The sequence below is a fragment of the Balaenoptera acutorostrata genome, chromosome 9 (assembly GCF_949987535.1).
Source record: "Balaenoptera acutorostrata chromosome 9, mBalAcu1.1, whole genome shotgun sequence".
NCBI classification, from domain to species: Eukaryota; Metazoa; Chordata; class Mammalia; order Artiodactyla; family Balaenopteridae; genus Balaenoptera; species Balaenoptera acutorostrata.
The window spans coordinates 11,272,395-11,293,495 of NC_080072.1; the positions used below are offsets into that span (position 1 = coordinate 11,272,395).

General features: G+C 36.6%; 1 protein-coding gene across 1 annotated transcript in view; it reads right to left on the reverse strand.

Annotated features, from left to right (window-relative positions):
- Nucleotides 1-21,101, reverse strand: part of OOSP3 (oocyte secreted protein family member 3) — a 44,507-nt gene that overhangs the window by 4,536 nt on the left and 18,870 nt on the right. The window contains 1 exon segment of the mRNA XM_057552495.1: nt 5,014-5,201. Coding sequence (XP_057408478.1) covers nt 5,014-5,201 — 188 coding nt within the window.

A 21,101-nucleotide genomic window follows, 5' to 3' on the forward strand; every position in this document is an offset into this window, starting at 1 on the left:
TATATATATATATATAAAACAATCACTTTGCTGTACATCAGAAACTAACAACATTGTAAATCAACTATATTTCAATTAAAATCAAAAAACAAAACCAAAAATTCACTTTTCTAAAAAATAAAAGACAAAAAAAAAACTGGCAGAAACTGTCAAATTTAACTTTCTCACAATTCTAGAAATTAACCTAAGGCTTGCAACCATCCAAGGAGCATGTATTCAAGACTAACGGTGGAATCTCAGTAAGAACAATGAGCTTTGTGACATTCTAACTTGTTCTATGCCAATTCCTATCTCCCCAGCTCCATAGTAGTCATGAAAACCAACAGCCTAGCAGAACCCAAAGAACACAGACCAGTCTGGGGCTCCCTAAAATCCCATCCCCAGAGAATTGTCATTATTTGAGCTCTCTGGAAGTTTTCCTGAAATCCTGGTCTTAATTTGACTTAACTCAAAATATGCTCAATTTGAATAGACCTAGATCAAGTAAGCAGATTGAATTAATAATTAAACACTACCCACAAAGAAAAATCCAAGCCTACATGGCTTCACTGGTGAATTCTACCAAACATTTAAAGAATTAATACCAATGCTTCACAAACTCTCCCAAGAAATAGAAGAGGGCAAAACTGCTCAACTCATTCTATGAAGCCAGTATTACCCTGCTACCAAAACCAGACATCACAAAAAGAACTACAGACCAATATACCGTATGAATGTAGATATGAAATTCCTTAATAAAATACTAGAAAAGTGACACATAGACAAATGGAAAACAATAAGGAGAGCCCAGAAGTAAACCATTACATATATAGTCAATTAATTTATGACAAGCCAAGAATACGCATTAGGGAAAGTACAGTCTCTTCAATAAATAGTGTTGGGAAAACTGGAAAGCCATATGCAAAAAATGAACCTGGACCACTATCTTACACCATATATAAAAATTAACCCAAAATGGATCAAAGACTTGAATGTAAGATCTGAAACCATAAAACTTCTAGAAGAAAACATAGGCAATATGTTTCTTGACACTGGTCTTGGCAATTTTGTTTTGTTTTGTTTTGTTTTGTTTTGGATCTGACTCCAAAAGCAAAGGCAACAAAAATAAAAGTAAGAATAAACAAGTGAACTACATCAAACTAAAAAACTTCTGCACAGCAAAGGAAGTCATCAATAAAATTAAAAGGCAACCTACTGAATGGGAGAAAGTATTTGTAAATCATACATCTGATTAGGGGTTAATATCCAAAATATGTAAAGAACTCATATAGTTCAATAAAAAAAAAATCCAATTTTTAAAAACAGGCAGAAGATCTGAATAGACATTTTTCCAAAGACAACATGCAGATGGCCACCAAGTACATGAAAAAATGCTCAATCATCAGGGAAATGCAAATCAAAACCACAATGAGATATCATCTCACACCTGTTAAAATGGCTAATATCAAAAAGGCAAGAAATAACAAGTGTCAGTGAGGACGTGAAGAAAAGGGAACAATTGTGCACTGTTGGTGGGAATGTAAATTGGTGCAACCACTATGGAAATCAGTATGGAAGTTCCTCAAAAAAAATTAAAAATAGAATTCCCATATGATCCAGCAATTCCACTTCTGGGTACTTATATGAAGAAAATGAAAACACCAATTCAAAAAAATTTCTGCACCCCACCATGTTCACTGCAGCATTGTTTACAATAGCCAAGACATGGAAACAACCTAAGTGTCTACTGATGAATGAATGGATAAAGAAAATAAACACACACACACACACACACACACACAAATGGAATATTATTCCAGCATAAAAAATAAAATCTCACCATTCACGACAACATGGATGGACCTTGAGGGCATTATGCTAAGTGAGATAAGTCAGACAGAGAAAGACAAATACTGCATGATCTCACTTATATATGGAAAGTATATATAATATACTTTAAAAGCAAAAACAAACAAAAAAACCCAAGCTCATACAGAGAACAGACTGGTCAGATTGGTGATTACCAGAGGCAGGGATTGGGGGTGGGCAAAATGGGTGAAGAGGGTCAAAAGGTACAAACTTCCAGTTACAAAATCAATAAGTGATGGAGATGTAATGTACAACATAGTGACTCTAGTTAATAATACTGAATTGCATATTTTCAGTATACTTTTAAGTATATCTTGAAAGTTCTCATCACAAGAAAATGAAATTTTGAAGCTATATGTGGTGATGCATATTAACTAGACTTATCATGGTGATCATTTTGTAATATATATATAAATATTGAATCATTATGTTGTACACCTGAAACTAATGTAATGTTATATGTCAATTATACCTCAATAAAAATTTTTAAAAAGAAAGAAATTCATCCCATAAGTACATTAAAAGATACACAATATCATTAGTCACCAGGGAAATGCAAATCAAAACTACAATAATACCATTTCACACCCCCTAAGGTTACCAGAATCCAAAAGACAGAAAATAGCAAGTATTGGCAAGGATGTGGAAAAATTGGACCCTCATACACTGCATGTAAAATGCGACAGTCACTTTGCGAAAGTCTGGCAGTTCCTCAAAAATTTAGCGTTACCACATGACCCCGCAATTTAACTTCTACATATTTACCCAAGATAATTCAAAACTTGTGCACAAATGTGCATAGCAGCACTATTCATAATAGCCAAAAAGTGGAAACAACCCAAGTGTGGTATATCCATACAATGAACTATTATTCAGCAATGAAAAGGAATTGAGTATTGATATATACTATAATATGGATAAACTTTGAAAACACGCTAAGTGAAAGAATTCAGTCACAGAAGGCTACATATTACATGATTCCATTTATATGCAATGTCGAGAATATGCTAATTTATAGAAAGAGAAATTAGATTAGTGGTTTCCAGGAGCTGGGGGAAAGGAGACTGTAGAGTGACTGCTAATGGATATAAGGTGCCTTTTGGGGGTGACTAAAATATTCTGGAATTACATAGTGATGATGATTGCACATCTTTGTAAATATACTAAAACCACTATATTGTACACTTTTTAATTTTTTAAATAAACTATTCTTCCCTACTCCATGATGGGTAGTTAAACCGAGTAATAAAGCCCTGCTTTTTTTTTAATGCTAACTAATGGAATTCTAGATGCTACCCTTTGATGGAAAATCTTCATAATAAATAAAAGTAAACCTGAGAAAGAAATGAAGCCACCAAGGAAGAGATCCTTTGTACCATAAAACTTGTTCAAAGAATCTGACTTGGTAAGGTGTAAACCAAAATCCCCCTCCCCCACCCCTCCACCCACTCCTGGAACTTGAGAATTTTCAAAACTGTAAACCAAATTGTTCCACACATACAAATCTATCCTTGAAAGTATAATTTCAAAAGGGTCTTGTAATACTGAAAACTTTAAAAATGGTTTTCATGGCCTGAGAAAATAACCTTTAAAGAAATCTGTAGCTCTGATGGATTGTTTCATTTCATAGTTTTTTGTCCCTATAAAAACATTGTAGTTGATCTCTGCATCGCTCTTAGTATCTCTTATTTAATTGTATAAACTTTGTAAAGCCATGCTATCAATCTTTTAGTCTTTGTTGTTTTTTCCCTTATGCCCATAATAAGTCATGCTTTGAAATATGAGAAAGGTACATGAAGGCAAAAGAAATTAGAAATATGAGTACTTCAAAAAAAGAACTTGAGGGCTTCCCTGGTGGCACAGTGGTTGAGAATCTGCCTGCCAATGCAGGGGACACGGGTTCGAGCCCTGGTCTGGGAAGATCCCACATGCCGCGGAGCAACTAGGCCCGTGAGCCACAATTACTGAGCCTGCGCGTCTGGAGCTTGTGCTCCGCAACAAGAGAGGCCGCGATGATGAGAGGCCCGCGCACCGCAATGAAGAGTGGACCCCACTTGCCACAACTAGAGAAAGCCCTCGCACAGAAACGAAGACCCAACACAGCCATAAATAAATAAATAAATAAATAAAAATTAAAACTTAAGAAAAAAAAAGTTGAATTAGCAAGTTTTGTGGATGTAAAGTAGTAAATTGAAGGAAACTGGAATTGTTTATATCACTCACAAACCACACACCTCTCAATAGATAGTTGAGTTATTCTCCACATGTTTCTCTACATACATATTTTTTTAGCTCATGTTGTAAAACCACTGCATGTTAAGTGCAAAGTCCACTTTTTCTTCCTCCACCAAAGGTCAATGTTGAATTGCCTGAAAGTTCCTGTCAGAAAATTCAGGATCATTCCCGCTCTCCCGCTCCCTAGTTCTATTACCTTAGACAACTCACCTAGACTTGACTTCACTCTAGCTATATAACCACAAAGAAAAATGAAAAATAGGAGGTTTTACCTCCAAGGATCAAAAAATTACAATCTTAGCCAATAACTCCAAGGAGTATATTTGAAAGGGCAATTATAGACCAAACTCATTCACGGACAGAGATGTAAAAATTATCCAAGTACTAACAAATTCACCTCTCATCAAACATTCTCAGATCTTTCCTTCTGAATCCCCCTAGTGCTTTGTATCTCTGACATACATTGCGATCCACAATTTTCCATTGCCTCCTTCTTCCAAAGAAGGATGTAAATCTCAATTTACCAATATCTAAGCTTCAGTCCTTCCTCTTTTGGACAGCTGCATGACTTTGGGTAAATTGTTAGCCTTTTTTAGCCTCCGTTACTTAATATGAAAACTGGGAATGATACCTTCTTTTCAGTGTTTCTAGACTTTAGGAGATCTAAGGACCAAAGATGTACGAGTGGTTGAAAAGTCATAATAAAATATACTGCAATGTATTCTCCCCAATGGGCCATGAGCTCTTCAAGGGCAATTCCTGGGTCCCATTGGTCTTTCTATTCTAAAAGTATCAAACTCAAGTGTCATAAAAATGAGCAGGTTCTTCACCTTTGGCTTTGACCTTGACTCCACCCATCTTGCACCAGCTAAGCACAGCAGCCACTGCAAGGTAAGATCTGGGGGTAGTTTGTTATTTTGAAATGGTCACAGCTCTTACCTTTTTCCGAATCCCACACTCAATGACAAGATAATTAAACTCATACCCCTTCTCAGTTATGCTGGTGACAGGAGAGCCAGTTCCCAGAGACACGTCATCAGAATGCAAGAGGCGGCCTTGACCAAGTAGAGTCAATGGAACAACAGCCCAGAATGTAGAAGAAGTACACCCTATGGACACTGTTGAAAGAATCCAAAAAAGAAAGATTCAGACAGAAATTTTTGTCCTAGAGGACACTGAAAGAAAATCTGAGCTTCTTATTATAATATATATATATAGATACATATATATATTTATCTATGTATATGTATATATACCCCTTAGAACACCTTTGACAGATGCAGTGTGATTGTTCAGATAAAGCCATAACAGTTGTGAGTGAAAATTAACCTCAGGTCAGACTTGCAGGCTTATCTGGAGACAACCTCCATCTCCTTCACCCAGTGCCATTTCCTTAAAAACTACAGACCTATGCTAAACATGAGATGCTGTCTCTGCTTCACTTGCTGTGTGGGACTGCCCCCAGACTGGGGGAGCCTCAAGCTGGTGTGATGGCCTTGGGTCTACATGACAAAGCCAGTGTAAATGATGGGTGGGACACGAAAACAGCAGCTTCTCTGTTAGCCTCTGGCTCTCCTCTAAAGCAGCCAAACACACCTTTTGTGGGTGAAGGGACAAAGGAAACCATATATTCAAGCAATATATGGTTCTGCCAATTAATGAAGATCTGTACCTGCTGTGTCTCCTGCCCTGTATCCTTCTATAAAGCAAAATGAAGATAGTCTTACATTAAAGCCTATTGGGCTACACTGGAGGATTAACCAAGATGGCGGAGTAGAAGGACGTGCTCTCACTCCCTCTTGCGAGAGCACCAGAATCACAACTGGCTGCTGGACAATCATTGACAGGAAGACCCTGGACTTCACCAAGGAGGATACCCCACGTCCAAGGACAGAGGAGAAGCCACAGTGAGACGGTAGGAGGGGCGCATTCAGAGTAAAATCAAATCCCATAACTGCTGGGTGGGTGACTCACAGACTGGCGAACACTTATACCACAGAAGTCCACCCACTGGAGTGAAGCTTCTGAGCCCCACGTCAGGCTCCCCAACCTGGGGGTCCGGCAACGGGAGGAGGAATTCCTAGAGATTCAGACTTTGAAGTCTAGTGGGAATTGATTGCAGGACTGTGACAGGACTGGGGGAAACAGAGACCCCACTCTTGGAGGACACACACAAAGTAATGTGTGCATCGGGACCCAGGGGAAGGAGCAGTGACCCTGGGGGAGACTGAACCAGACGTACCTGCTGGTGTTGGGGGGTCTCCTGCAGAGGCAAGTGGTGGCGCTGTTTCACCGTGGGGATAAGGACACTGGCAGCAGAGGTCCTGGGAAGTTCTCCTTGGCGTGAGCCCTCCCAGAGTCTGCCATTAACCCCACCAAAGAGCACGGGTAGGCTCCAGTGTTGGGTTGCCTCAGGCAAAACAACCAACAGGGAGGGAACCCAGCCCCACCCATCAACAGTCAAGTGGATTAAAGTTTTACTGAGCTCTGACCGCCACAGCAACAGGGAGGGAACCCAGCCCCACCCATCAACAGTCAAGTGGATTAAGGTTTTACTGAGCTCTGACCGCCACAGCAACAGTCAGCTCTACCCACCACCAGAGCCTCCCATCAAGCCTCTTAGATAGCCTCAACCACCAGAGGGCAGACAACAGAAGCAAGAAAAACTACAATCCTGCAGCCTGTGGACCAAAAACCACAGTTACAGAAAGACAGAGAAGATGAAAAGGCAGAGGGCTATGTACCAGATGAAGGAACAAGAAAAAACCCCAGAAAAACAACTAAATGAAGTGGAGATAGGCAACCTTCCAGAAAAAGAATTCAGAATAATGATAGTGAAGATGATCCAGGACCTCGGAATAAGAATGGAGGCAAAGATTGAGAAGATGCAAGAAATGATTAACAAAGACCTAGAAGAATTAAAGAACAAACAAACAGAGATGACCAATACAATAACTGAAATGAAAACTACACTAGAAGGAATCAATAGCAGAATAACTGAGGCAGAAGAACGGATAAGTGACCTGGAAGACAGAATGGTGGACTTCACTGCTGCGGAACAGACTAAAGAAAAAAGAATGAAAAGAAATGAAGACAGCCTAAGAGACCTCTGGGACAACATTAAACGCAACAACATTCGCATTATAGGGGTCCCAGAAGGAGAAGAGAGAGAGAAAGGACCAGAGAAAATATTTGAAGAGATGATAGTCGAAAACTTCCCTAATATGGGAAAGGAAATAGCCACCCAAGTCCAGGAAGCGCAGAGAGTCCCATACAGAATAAACCCAAGGAGAAACACGCCGAGACACATAGTAATCAAAGTGGCAAAAATTAAAGACAAAGAAAAATTACTGAAAGCAGCAAGGGAAAAACGACAAATAACATACAAGGGAACTCCCATAAGGTTAACAGCTGATTTCTCAGCAGAAACTCTGCAAGCCAGAAGGGAGTGGCATGATATACTTAAAGTGATGAAAGGGAAGAACCTACAACCAAGATTACTCTACCCAGCAAGGATCTCATTTAGATTTGATGGAGAAATCAAAAGCTTTACAGACAAGCAAAAGCTAAGAGAATTCAGCACCACCAAACCAGCTTTACAACAAATGCTAAAGGAACTTCTCTAAGTGGGAAACACAAGAGAAGAAAAGGACCTACAAAAACAAACCCAAAACAATTAAGAAAATGGTCATAGGAACATACATATCGATAATTACCTTAAACGTGAATGGATTAAATGCCCCAACCAAAAGACATAGACTGGCTGAATGGATACAAAAACAAGACCCATATATATGCTGTCTACAAGAGACCCACTTCAGTCCCAGGGACACATACAGACTGAAAGTGAGGGGATGGAAAAAGATATTCCATGCAAATGGAATTCAAAAGAAAGCTGGAGTAGCTATACTCATATCAGATAAAATAGACTTTAAAATAAAGAATGTTACAAGAGACAAGGAAGGACACTACATAATGATCCAGGGATCGATCCAAGAAGAAGATATAACAATTATAAATATATATGCACCCAACATAGGAGCACCTCAATACATAAGGCAACTGCTAACAGCTATAAAAGAGGAAATCGACAGTAACACAATAATAGTGGGGGACTTTAACACCTCACTTACACCAATGGACAGATCATCCAAAATGAAAATAAATAAGGAAACAGAAGCTTTAAATGACACAATAGACCAGATAGATTTAATTGATATATATAGGACATTCCATCCAAAAACAGCAGATTACACGTTCTTCTCAAGTGCACACGGAACATTCTCCAGGATAGATCACATCTTGGGTCACAAATCAAGCCTCAGTAAATTTAAAAAAATTGAAATCATATCAAGCATCTTTTCTGACCACAATGCTATGAGATTAGAAATGAATTACAGGGAAAAAAACGTAAAAAAGACAAACACATGGAGGCTAAACAATACGTTACTAAATAACCAAGAGATCACTGAAGAAATCAAACAGGAAATCAAAAAATACCTAGAGACAAATGACAATGAAAACACGACGACCCAAAACCTATGGGATGCAGCAAAAGCAGTTCTAAGAGGGAAGTTTATAGCTATACAAGCCTACCTAAAGAAACAAGAAAAATCTCAAGTAAACAATCTAACCTTACACCTAAAGAAACTAGAGGAAGAAGAACAAACAAAACCCAAAGTTAGCAGAAGGAAAGAAATCATAAAGATCAGAGCAGAAATAAATGAAATAGAAACAAAGAAAACAATAGCAAAGATCAATAAAACTAAAAGCTGGTTCTTTGAGAAGATAAACAAAATTGATAAGCCATTAGCCAGACTCATCAAGAAAAAGAGGGACAGGACTCAAATCAATAAAATCAGAAATGAAAAAGGAGAAGTTACAACAGACACCGCAGAAATACAAAACATCCTAAGAGACTACTACAAGCAACTTTATGCCAATAAAATGGACAACCTGGAAGAAATGGACAAATTCTTAGAAAGGTATAACCTTCCAAGACTGAATCAGGAAGAAACAGAAAATATGAACAGACCAATCACAAGTAATGAAATTGAAACTGTGATTAAAAATCTTCCAACAAACAAAAGTCCAGGACCAGATGGCTTCACAGGTGAATTCTATCAAACATTTAGAGAAGAGCTAACACCCATCCTTCTCAAACTCTTCCAAAAATTTGCAGAGGAAGGAACACTCCCAAACTCATTCTATGAGGCCACCATCACCCTGATACCAAAACCAGATAAAGACACTACAAAAAAAGAAAATTACAGACCAATATCACTGATGAATATAGATGCAAAAATCCTCAACAAAATACTAGCAAACAGAATCCAACAACACATTAAAAGGATCATACACCACGATCAAGTGGGATTTATCCCAGGGATGCAAGGATTCTTCAATATACGCAAATCAATCAATGTGATACACCATATTAACAAATTGAAGAATAAAAACCATAAGATCATCTCAATAGATGCAGAAAAAGCTTTTGACAAAATTCAACACCCATTTATGATAAAAACTCTCCAGAAAGTGGGCATAGAGGGAACCTACCTCAACATAATAAAGGCCATATATGACAAACCCACAGCAAACATCATTCTCAATGGTGAAAAACTGAAAGCATTTCCTCTAAGATCAGGAACGAGACAAGGATGTCCACTCTCACCACTATTATTCAACATAGTTCTGGAAGTCCTAGCCACGGCAATCAGAGAAGACAAAGAAATAAAAGGAATACAAATTGGAAAAGAAGAAGTAAAACTGTCACTGTTTGCGGATGACATGATACTATACATAGAGAATCCTAAAACTGCCACCAGAAAACTGCTAGAGCTAATTAATGAATATGGTAAAGTTGCAGGTTACAAAATTAATGCACAGAAATCTCTTGCATTCCTATACACTAATGATGAAAAATCTGAAAGAGAAATTATGGAAACACTCCCATTTACCATTGCAACAAAAAGAATAAAATACCTAGGAATAAACCTACCTAGGGATACAAAAGACCTGTATGCAGAAAACTATAAGACACTGATGAAAGAAATTAAAGATGATACCAACAGATGGAGAGATATACCATGTTCTTGGATTGGAAGAATCAACATTGTGAAAATGAGTATACTACCCAAAGCAATCTACAGATTCAATGCAATCCCTATCAAATTACCAATGGCATTTTTTACAGAGCTAGAACAAATCATCTTAAAATTTGTATGGAGACACAAAAGACCCCGAATAGCCAAAGCAGTCTTGAGGCAAAAAAATGGAGCTGGAGGAATCAGACTCCCTGACTTCAGACTATACTACAAAGCTACAGTAATCAAGACAATATGGTACTGGCACAAAAACAGAAACATAGATCAATGGAACAAGATAGAAAGCCCAGAGATTAACCCACGCACCTATGGTCAACTAATCTATGACAAAGGAGGCAAAGATAGACAATGGAGAAAAGACAGTCTCTTCAATAAGTGGTGCTGGGAAAACTGGACAGCTACATGTAAAAGAATGAAATTAGAATACTCCCTAACACCATACACAAAAATAAACTCAAAATGGATTAGAGACCTAAATATAAGACTGGACACTATAAAACTCTTAGAGGAAAACATAGGAAGAACACTCTTTGACATAAATCACAGCAAGATCTTTTTTGATCCACCTCCTAGAGTAATGGAAATAAAAACAAAAATAAACAAGTGGGACCTAATGAAACTTCAAAGCTTTTGCACAGCAAAGGAAACCATAAACAAGACGAAAAGACAACCCTCAGAATGGGAGAAAATATTTGCAAATGAATCAACGGACAAAGGATTAATCTCCAAAATATATAAACAGCTCATTCAGCTCAATATCAAAGAAACAAACACCCCAATCCAAAAATGGGCAGAAGACCTAAATAGACATTTCTCCAAAGAAGACATACAGACGGCCACGAAGCACATGAAAAGATGCTCAACATCACTAATTATTAGAGAAATGCAAATCAAAACTACAATGAGGTATCACCTCACTCCTGTTAGAATGGGCATCATCAGAAAATCTACAAACAACAAGTGCTGGAGAGGGTGTGGAGAAAAGGGAACCCTCTTGCACTGTTGGTGGGAATGTAAATTGATACAGCCACTATGGAGAACAGTATGGAGGTTCCTTAAAAAACTAAAAATAGAATTACCATATGACCCAGCAATCCCACTACTGGGCATATACCCAGAGAAAACCGTAATTCAAAAAGACACATGCACCCGAATGTTCATTGCAGCACTATTTACAATAGCCAGGTCATGGAAGCAACCTAAATGCCCATCAACAGATGAATGGATAAAGAAGTTGTGGTACATATATACAATGGAATATTACTCAGCCTTAAAAAGGAACGAAATTGAGTCATTTGTTGAGACGTGGATGGATCTAGAGACTGTCATACAGAGTGAAGTAAGTCAGAAAGAGAAAAACAAATATCGTATATTAATGCATGTATGTGGAACCTAGAAAAATGGTACAGATGAGCCGCTTTGCAGGGCAGAAGTTGAGACACAGATGTAGAGAATGGACATATGGACACCAAGGGGGGAAAACTGCGGTGAGGTGGGGATGGTTGTGTGCTGAATTGGGCGATTGGGATCGACATGTATACACTGATGTGTATAAAACTGATGCCTAATAAGAACCTGCAGTATAAAAAAACAAACAAAACAACTAATACTAAACTTTCATTGGGTTATTTGTATGGAAATATGTTAATATAAATGTTTCAGACATTACATGAAATTTCTAAAAATCTTATATTTGTATTTGTATGGAAATATGTTAATATAAATGTTTCAGACATTACATGAAATTTCTAAAAATCTTATATTTGTATTTGTATGGAAATATGTATGGAAATATGTTAATATAAATGTTTCAGACATTACAGGAAACTTCTAAAAATCTTATATGTTCTGGTATAATGTTATAAGTAATAATCCTAGTTATTACTTTAAAATGTATATCTCAGAAATAACTAATTTTCTTGTCAACTGCATTATTATGAACTTTCATCAAATCTTTAACCATGGTCATTTTTAAGTCTTTTGTCATTTACAGACAGTTCTGGGTGTACTCTGATGATTTTGCAAATATGTTCCTATAAAAGGGTTTCATCTTCAAGAAATTCATGGAAAAGACTCTGACAAGTACAGGTTTCTGGTAACTGACTGTACTGCTGAACTGAATGAATAAGCATTTTCAGAACTCTAATGAAAAACTGATGAACTCATAAAAGTGCTAACAAAAGATCAAGATGAAAAAAAAAATTAATTACATGGGACTGAGTGAACTGATGAGGATCAGTATAATTTTTGTGACTTTCTGTCTGAATTAAAAAAAAAAATCCCACAAGGACTCAGAGGCAAAAAAAAAAAAAAAAAGCCTATTGGCCTCTGGTGAGTCTGACTGTGAAATCGAATCATCCACATCTGTGGGCCCCCATTAATTCTACTACAAGGAATATATCCTAAGGAAGTTTTTAGATAGAGATGTAAAGGCATTCCTACAAATAAAGCTATCCGTCACTATATTTTCATGATAAGGAAATACTAGAAATAACAAAATGTTTAAAGTACTACATAGAAAGTAAACTTATCTAGTGACTTTTTTAATAAAGAAAGAGATATATAGTTTAGGTGAGAAAAAAATGACTGTAAAGTAAGCCACGGGTATGACACATGGACAAAGTAAGTGGGTTGCAAATAACACAACAGATATTACCAAAAAAAAAAAAAGAAAAAAAACCCCCCACTAACTCAAAAAGATACATGAACCCCAAAGTTCATAGCAGCATTATTTACAATTGCCAAGACATTGAAGCAACATAAATGTCCATCAACAGACATGGTATGCATGTGTATGTGTGTGTGTGTGTGTGTGTGTGTGTGTGTGTATACACACATATACATATATACAATGGAATACTACTCAGCCATAAAAAAGAATGAAATTTTGCCATTTGCAGCAACATGGATGGACTTGGAGGACATTATGCTAAGTGAAATAAGTCAGACAGAGAAAGATAAATACTGTATGATATCACTTATATGTGAAATCTAAAAAATATAACAAACTAGTGAATATAACAAAAAGAAGCAGACTCACAGGTATAGAGAACAAACTAGCGGTTACTGGCGGTGGGTGCATTATAGGGGTGGGAGAGTGGGAGGTATAAACTATTGGGTGTAAAGTAAGCTCAAGATTGTGTTGTACAACACAGGGAATATAGCCAATATTTTATAACTGATTAAATGGAAAGTAACCTTTAAAATAGTATAAAAGATTTTTAAGTAGATATTAAAAGATAACTTTATGACATAGGAAAAATAAATGAGGAGAGAAAAATGAAGATCTTTGTTTCCACACCTCGATTTAGAAGTAACACACAAACACTCAAATAGAGTTACAGATGTAGAAAACAAATTTATGGTTACCAGGGGGTAAGGAGGTGGGGGTGGGGATAAATTGGGAGATTGGGATTGACATACACACACTACTATATATAAACTAGATAACTAATAAGAACCTGCTGTATAGCACAAGGAACACTACTCAATACTCTGTAATGACCTATATGGGAAAATAATCTAAAAAAGAGTGGATACATGTATATGTATAACTGATTCACTTTGCTGTACACCTGAAACTAACACAACATTGTAAATCAACTACACTCCAATAAAAAATTTTTAAACTAAATAAATAAATAAAAAGAAGGGGACAGGGGATGACCGGAGATAGGGGGCTGGATAATGAATAGATCAGGATGGGACATGGAAAAGAAAGCTGAAACTTCAAGCATGGAAATCTTTTCCCCCAGGCAGGGTGAATGGGGTGCAGAGCTGCGCAGTGGAAAATACCTACATCTAAAAGGAAAAATAAAAAATAGCTCTTGACATCCACCAGAGGGCAGACAGCAGAAGCAAGAACAACTACAATCCTGCAGCCTGTGGAACAAAATCCACATTCACAGAAAGATAGACAAGATGAAAAGGCAGAGGGCTATGTGCCAGATGAAGGAACAAGATAAAACCCCAGAAAAACAACTAAATGAAGTGGAGATAGGCAACCTTCCAGAAAAAGAATTCAGAATACTGATAGTGAAGATGATCCAGGACCTCAGAAAAAGAATGGAGGCAAAGATCGAGAAGATGCAAGAAATGTTGAACAAAGACCCGAAGAATTAAAGAACAAACAAACAGAGATGAACAATACAATAACTGAAATGAAAACTACACTAGAAGGAATCAATAGCGGAATAACTAAGGCAGAACAGCGGATAAGAGACCTGGAAGACAGAATGGTGGAATTCACTGCTGCGGAACAGAATAAAGAAAAAAGGATGAAAAGAAATGAAAACAGCCTAAGAGACCTCTGGGACAACATTAAACGCAACAACATTTGCATTACAGGAGTCGCAGAAGGAGAAGAGAGAGAGAAAGGACCTGAGAAAATATTTGAAGAGATTATAGTCGAAAACTACCCTAACATGGGAAAGGAAATAGCCACCCAAGTCCAGGAAGTGCAGCGAGTCCCATACAGGATACACCCAAGAAGAAACATGCCGAGACACATAGTAATCAAATCGGCAAAAATTAAAGTCAAAGAAAAATTATTGAAAGCAGCAAGGGAAAAACGACAAATAACATACAAGGGAACTTCCATAAGGTTAACACGTGATTTCTCAGCAGAAACTCTACAGGCCAGAAGGGAGTGGCATGATATACTTAAAGCGCTGAAAGGGAAGAACCTACAACCAAGATTACTCTACCCGGCAAGGATCTCATTCAGATTCGATGAAGAAATCAAAAGCTTTACAGACAAGCAAAAGCTAAGAGAATTCAGCACCATCAAACCAGCTCTACAACAAATGCTAAAGGAACTTCTCTAAGTGGGAAACACAAGAGAAGAAAAGGACCTACAAAAACAAACCCAAAACAATTAAGAAAATAGTCATAGGAACATTCATATCGATAATTACCTTAAACGTGAATGGGTTAAATGCTCCAACCAAAAGACACAGGCTTGCTGAATGGATACAAAAACAAGACCCATATATATGCTGTCTACAAGAGACCCACTTCAGACCTAGGGACACATTCAGACTGAGAGTGAGGGGATGGAAAATGATATTCCATGCAAATGGAAATCAAAAGAAAGCTGGAGTCGCAATACTCATATCAGATAAAATAGTCTTTAAAATAAAGAATGTTAGAAGAGACAAGGAGGACACTACATAATGATCAAGGGATCAATCCAAGAAGAAGATATAACAATTATAAATATATATGCACCCAACATAGGAGCACCTCAATACATAAGGCACCTGTTAACAGCTATAAAAGAGGAAATCGACAGTAACACAATATTAGTGGGGGACTTTAACCTCACTTAAACCAATGGACAGATCACCCAAAATGAAAATAAATAAGGAAACAGAAGCTTTAAATGACACAATTGACCAGATATATTTAATTGATATTTACAGGACATTCTATTCAAAAACAGCAGATTACACTTTCTTCTCAAGTGCGCACAGAACATTCTCCAGGATAGATCATATCTTGGGTCACAAATCAAGCCTCAGTACATTTAAGAAAATTGAAATCATATCAAGCATTGTTTCTGACCACAGCACTATGAGATTTGAAATGAATTACAGGGAAAAAAACATAAAACACACAAACACATGGAGGCTAAACAATACGTTACTAAATAACCAAGAGATCACTGAAGAAATCAAAGAGGAAATCAAAAAATACCTAGAGACAAATGACAATGAAAACACGACAATCCAAAACCTATGGGATGCAGCAAAAGCAGTTCTAAGAGGGAAGTTTATAGCTATACAAGCCTACCTCAAGAAACATGAAAACTCTCAAATAAACAATCTAACCTAACACCTGAAGGAACTAGAGAAAGAAGAACAAACAAAACCCAAAGTTAGCAGAAGGAAAGAAATCATAAAGATCAGAGCAGAAATAAATGAAATAGAAACAAAGAAAACAATAATAAAGATCAATAAAACTAAAAGCTGGTTCTTTGAGAAGATAAACAAAAGTGATAAACCATTAGCCAGACTCATCAAGGAAAAGAGGGAGAGGACTCAAATCAATAAAATTAGAAATGAAAAAGGAGAAGTTACAACAGACACTGCAGAAATACAAAGCATCCTAAGAGACTACTACAAGCAACTCTATGCCAATAAAATGGACAACCTGGAAGAAATGGACAAATTCTTAGAAAGGTGTAACCTTCCAAGACTGAACCAGGAAGAAGTAGAAAATATGAACAATCACAAGTAATGAAATTGAAACTGTGATTAAAAATCTTCCAACAAACAAAAGTCCAGGACCAGATGGCTTCACAGGTGAATTCTATCAAACAGTTAGAGAAGAGCTAACACCCATTCTTCTCAAACTCTTCCAAAAATTTGCAGAGGAAGGAACACTCCCACTCCCTCATTCTATGAGGCCACCATCACCCTGATACCAAAACCAGACAAAGATACTACAAAAAAAGAAAATTACAGACCAATATCACTGATGAATATAGATGCAAAAATCCTCAACAAAATACTAGCAAACAGAATCCAACAACACATTAAAAGGATCATACACCACGATCAAGTGGGATTTATCCCAGGGATGCAAGGATTCTTCAATATACGCAAATCAATCAATGTGATACACCATATTAACAAATTGAAGAATAAAAACCATAAGATCATCTCAATAGATGCAGAAAAAGCTTTTGACAAAATTCAACACCCATTTATGATAAAAACTCTCCAGAAAGTGGGCATAGAGGGAACCTACCTCAACATAATAAAGGCCATATATGACAAACCCACAGCAAACATCATTCTCAATGGTGAAAAACTGAAAGCATTTCCTCTAAGATCAGGAACGAGACAAGGATGTCCACTCTCACCACTATTATTCAACATAGTTCTGGAAGTCCTAGCCACGGCAATCAGAGAAGACAAAGAAATAAAAGGAATACAAATTGGAAAAGAAGAAGTAAAACTGTCACTGTTTGCGGATGACATGATACTATACATAGAGAATCCTAAAACTGCCACCAGAAAACTGCTAGAGCTAATTAATGAATATGGTAAAGTTGCAGGTTACAAAATTAATGCACAGAAATCTCTTGCATTCCTATACACTAATGATGAAAAATCTGAAAGAGAAATTATGGAAACACTCCCATTTACCATTGCAACAAAAAGAATAAAATACCTAGGAATAAACCTACCTAGGGATACAAAAGACCTGTATGCAGAAAACTATAAGACACTGATGAAAGAAATTAAAGATGATACCAACAGATGGAGAGATATACCATGTTCTTGGATTGGAAGAATCAACATTGTGAAAATGAGTATACTACCCAAAGCAATCTACAGATTCAATGCAATCCCTATCAAATTACCAATGGCATTTTTTACAGAGCTAGAACAAATCATCTTAAAATTTGTATGGAGACACAAAAGACCCCGAATAGCCAAAGCAGTCTTGAGGCAAAAAAATGGAGCTGGAGGAATCAGACTCCCTGACTTCAGACTATACTACAAAGCTACAGTAATCAAGACAATATGGTACTGGCACAAAAACAGAAACATAGATCAATGGAACAAGATAGAAAGCCCAGAGATTAACCCACGCACCTATGGTCAACTAATCTATGACAAAGGAGGCAAAGATAGACAATGGAGAAAAGACAGTCTCTTCAATAAGTGGTGCTGGGAAAACTGGACAGCTACATGTAAAAGAATGAAATTAGAATACTCCCTAACACCATACACAAAAATAAACTCAAAATGGATTAGAGACCTAAATATAAGACTGGACACTATAAAACTCTTAGAGGAAAACATAGGAAGAACACTCTTTGACATAAATCACAGCAAGATCTTTTTTGATCCACCTCCTAGAGTAATGGAAATAAAAACAAAAATAAACAAGTGGGACCTAATGAAACTTCAAAGCTTTTGCACAGCAAAGGAAACCATAAACAAGACGAAAAGACAACCCTCAGAATGGGAGAAAATATTTGCAAATGAATCAACGGACAAAGGATTAATCTCCAAAATATATAAACAGCTCATTCAGCTCAATATCAAAGAAACAAACACCCCAATCCAAAAATGGGCAGAAGACCTAAATAGACATTTCTCCAAAGAAGACATACAGACGGCCACGAAGCACATGAAAAGATGCTCAACATCACTAATTATTAGAGAAATGCAAATCAAAACTACAATGAGGTATCACCTCACTCCTGTTAGAATGGGCATCATCAGAAAATCTACAAACAACAAGTGCTGGAGAGGGTGTGGAGAAAAGGGAACCCTCTTGCACTGTTGGTGGGAATGTAAATTGATACAGCCACTATGGAGAACAGTATGGAGGTTCCTTAAAAAACTAAAAATAGAATTACCATATGACCCAGCAATCCCACTACTGGGCATATACCCAGAGAAAACCGTAATTCAAAAAGACACATGCACCCGAATGTTCATTGCAGCACTATTTACAATAGCCAGGTCATGGAAGCAACCTAAATGCCCATCAACAGATGAATGGATAAAGAAGTTGTGGTACATATATACAATGGAATATTACTCAGCCTTAAAAAGGAACGAAATTGAGTCATTTGTTGAGACGTGGATGGATCTAGAGACTGTCATACAGAGTGAAGTAAGTCAGAAAGAGAAAAACAAATATCGTATATTAATGCATGTATGTGGAACCTAGAAAAATGGTACAGATGAGCCGCTTTGCAGGGCAGAAGTTGAGACACAGATGTAGAGAATGGACATATGGACACCAAGGGGGGAAAACTGCGGTGAGGTGGGGATGGTTGTGTGCTGAATTGGGCGATTGGGATCGACATGTATACACTGATGTGTATAAAACTGATGCCTAATAAGAACCTGCAGTATAAAAAAACAAACAAAACAACTAATACTAAACTTTCATTGGGTTATTTGTATGGAAATATGTTAATATAAATGTTTCAGACATTACATGAAATTTCTAAAAATCTTATATTTGTATTTGTATGGAAATATGTTAATATAAATGTTTCAGACATTACATGAAATTTCTAAAAATCTTATATTTGTATTTGTATGGAAATATGTATGGAAATATGTTAATATAAATGTTTCAGACATTACAGGAAACTTCTAAAAATCTTATATGTTCTGGTATAATGTTATAAGTAATAATCCTAGTTATTACTTTAAAATGTATATCTCAGAAATAACTAATTTTCTTGTCAACTGCATTATTATGAACTTTCATCAAATCTTTAACCATGGTCATTTTTAAGTCTTTTGTCATTTACAGACAGTTCTGGGTGTACTCTGATGATTTTGCAAATATGTTCCTATAAAAGGGTTTCATCTTCAAGAAATTCATGGAAAAGACTCTGACAAGTACAGGTTTCTGGTAACTGACTGTACTGCTGAACTGAATGAATAAGCATTTTCAGAACTCTAATGAAAAACTGATGAACTCATAAAAGTGCTAACAAAAGATCAAGATGAAAAAAAAAATTAATTACATGGGACTGAGTGAACTGATGAGGATCAGTATAATTTTTGTGACTTTCTGTCTGAATTAAAAAAAAAAATCCCACAAGGACTCAGAGGCAAAAAAAAAAAAAAAAAGCCTATTGGCCTCTGGTGAGTCTGACTGTGAAATCGAATCATCCACATCTGTGGGCCCCCATTAATTCTACTACAAGGAATATATCCTAAGGAAGTTTTTAGATAGAGATGTAAAGGCATTCCTACAAATAAAGCTATCCGTCACTATATTTTCATGATAAGGAAATACTAGAAATAACAAAATGTTTAAAGTACTACATAGAAAGTAAACTTATCTAGTGACTTTTTTAATAAAGAAAGAGATATATAGTTTAGGTGAGAAAAAAATGACTGTAAAGTAAGCCACGGGTATGACACATGGACAAAGTAAGTGGGTTGCAAATAACACAACAGATATTACCAAAAAAAAAAAAAGAAAAAAAACCCCCCACTAACTCAAAAAGATACATGAACCCCAAAGTTCATAGCAGCATTATTTACAATTGCCAAGACATTGAAGCAACATAAATGTCCATCAACAGACATGGTATGCATGTGTATGTGTGTGTGTGTGTGTGTGTGTGTGTGTGTGTATACACACATATACATATATACAATGGAATACTACTCAGCCATAAAAAAGAATGAAATTTTGCCATTTGCAGCAACATGGATGGACTTGGAGGACATTATGCTAAGTGAAATAAGTCAGACAGAGAAAGATAAATACTGTATGATATCACTTATATGTGAAATCTAAAAAATATAACAAACTAGTGAATATAACAAAAAGAAGCAGACTCACAGGTATAGAGAACAAACTAGCGGTTACTGGCGGTGGGTGCATTATAGGGGTGGGAGAGTGGGAGGTATAAACTATTGGGTGTAAAGTAAGCTCAAGATTGTGTTGTACAACACAGGGAATATAGCCAATATTTTATAACTGATTAAATGGAAAGTAACCTTTAAAATAGTATAAAAGATTTTTAAGTAGATATTAAAAGATAACTTTATGACATAGGAAAAATAAATGAGGAGAGAAAAATGAAGATCTTTGTTTCCACACCTCGATTTAGAAGTAACACACAAACACTCAAATAGAGTTACAGATGTAGAAAACAAATTTATGGTTACCAGGGGGTAAGGAGGTGGGGGTGGGGATAAATTGGGAGATTGGGATTGACATACACACACTACTATATATAAACTAGATAACTAATAAGAACCTGCTGTATAGCACAAGGAACACTACTCAATACTCTGTAATGACCTATATGGGAAAATAATCTAAAAAAGAGTGGATACATGTATATGTATAACTGATTCACTTTGCTGTACACCTGAAACTAACACAACATTGTAAATCAACTACACT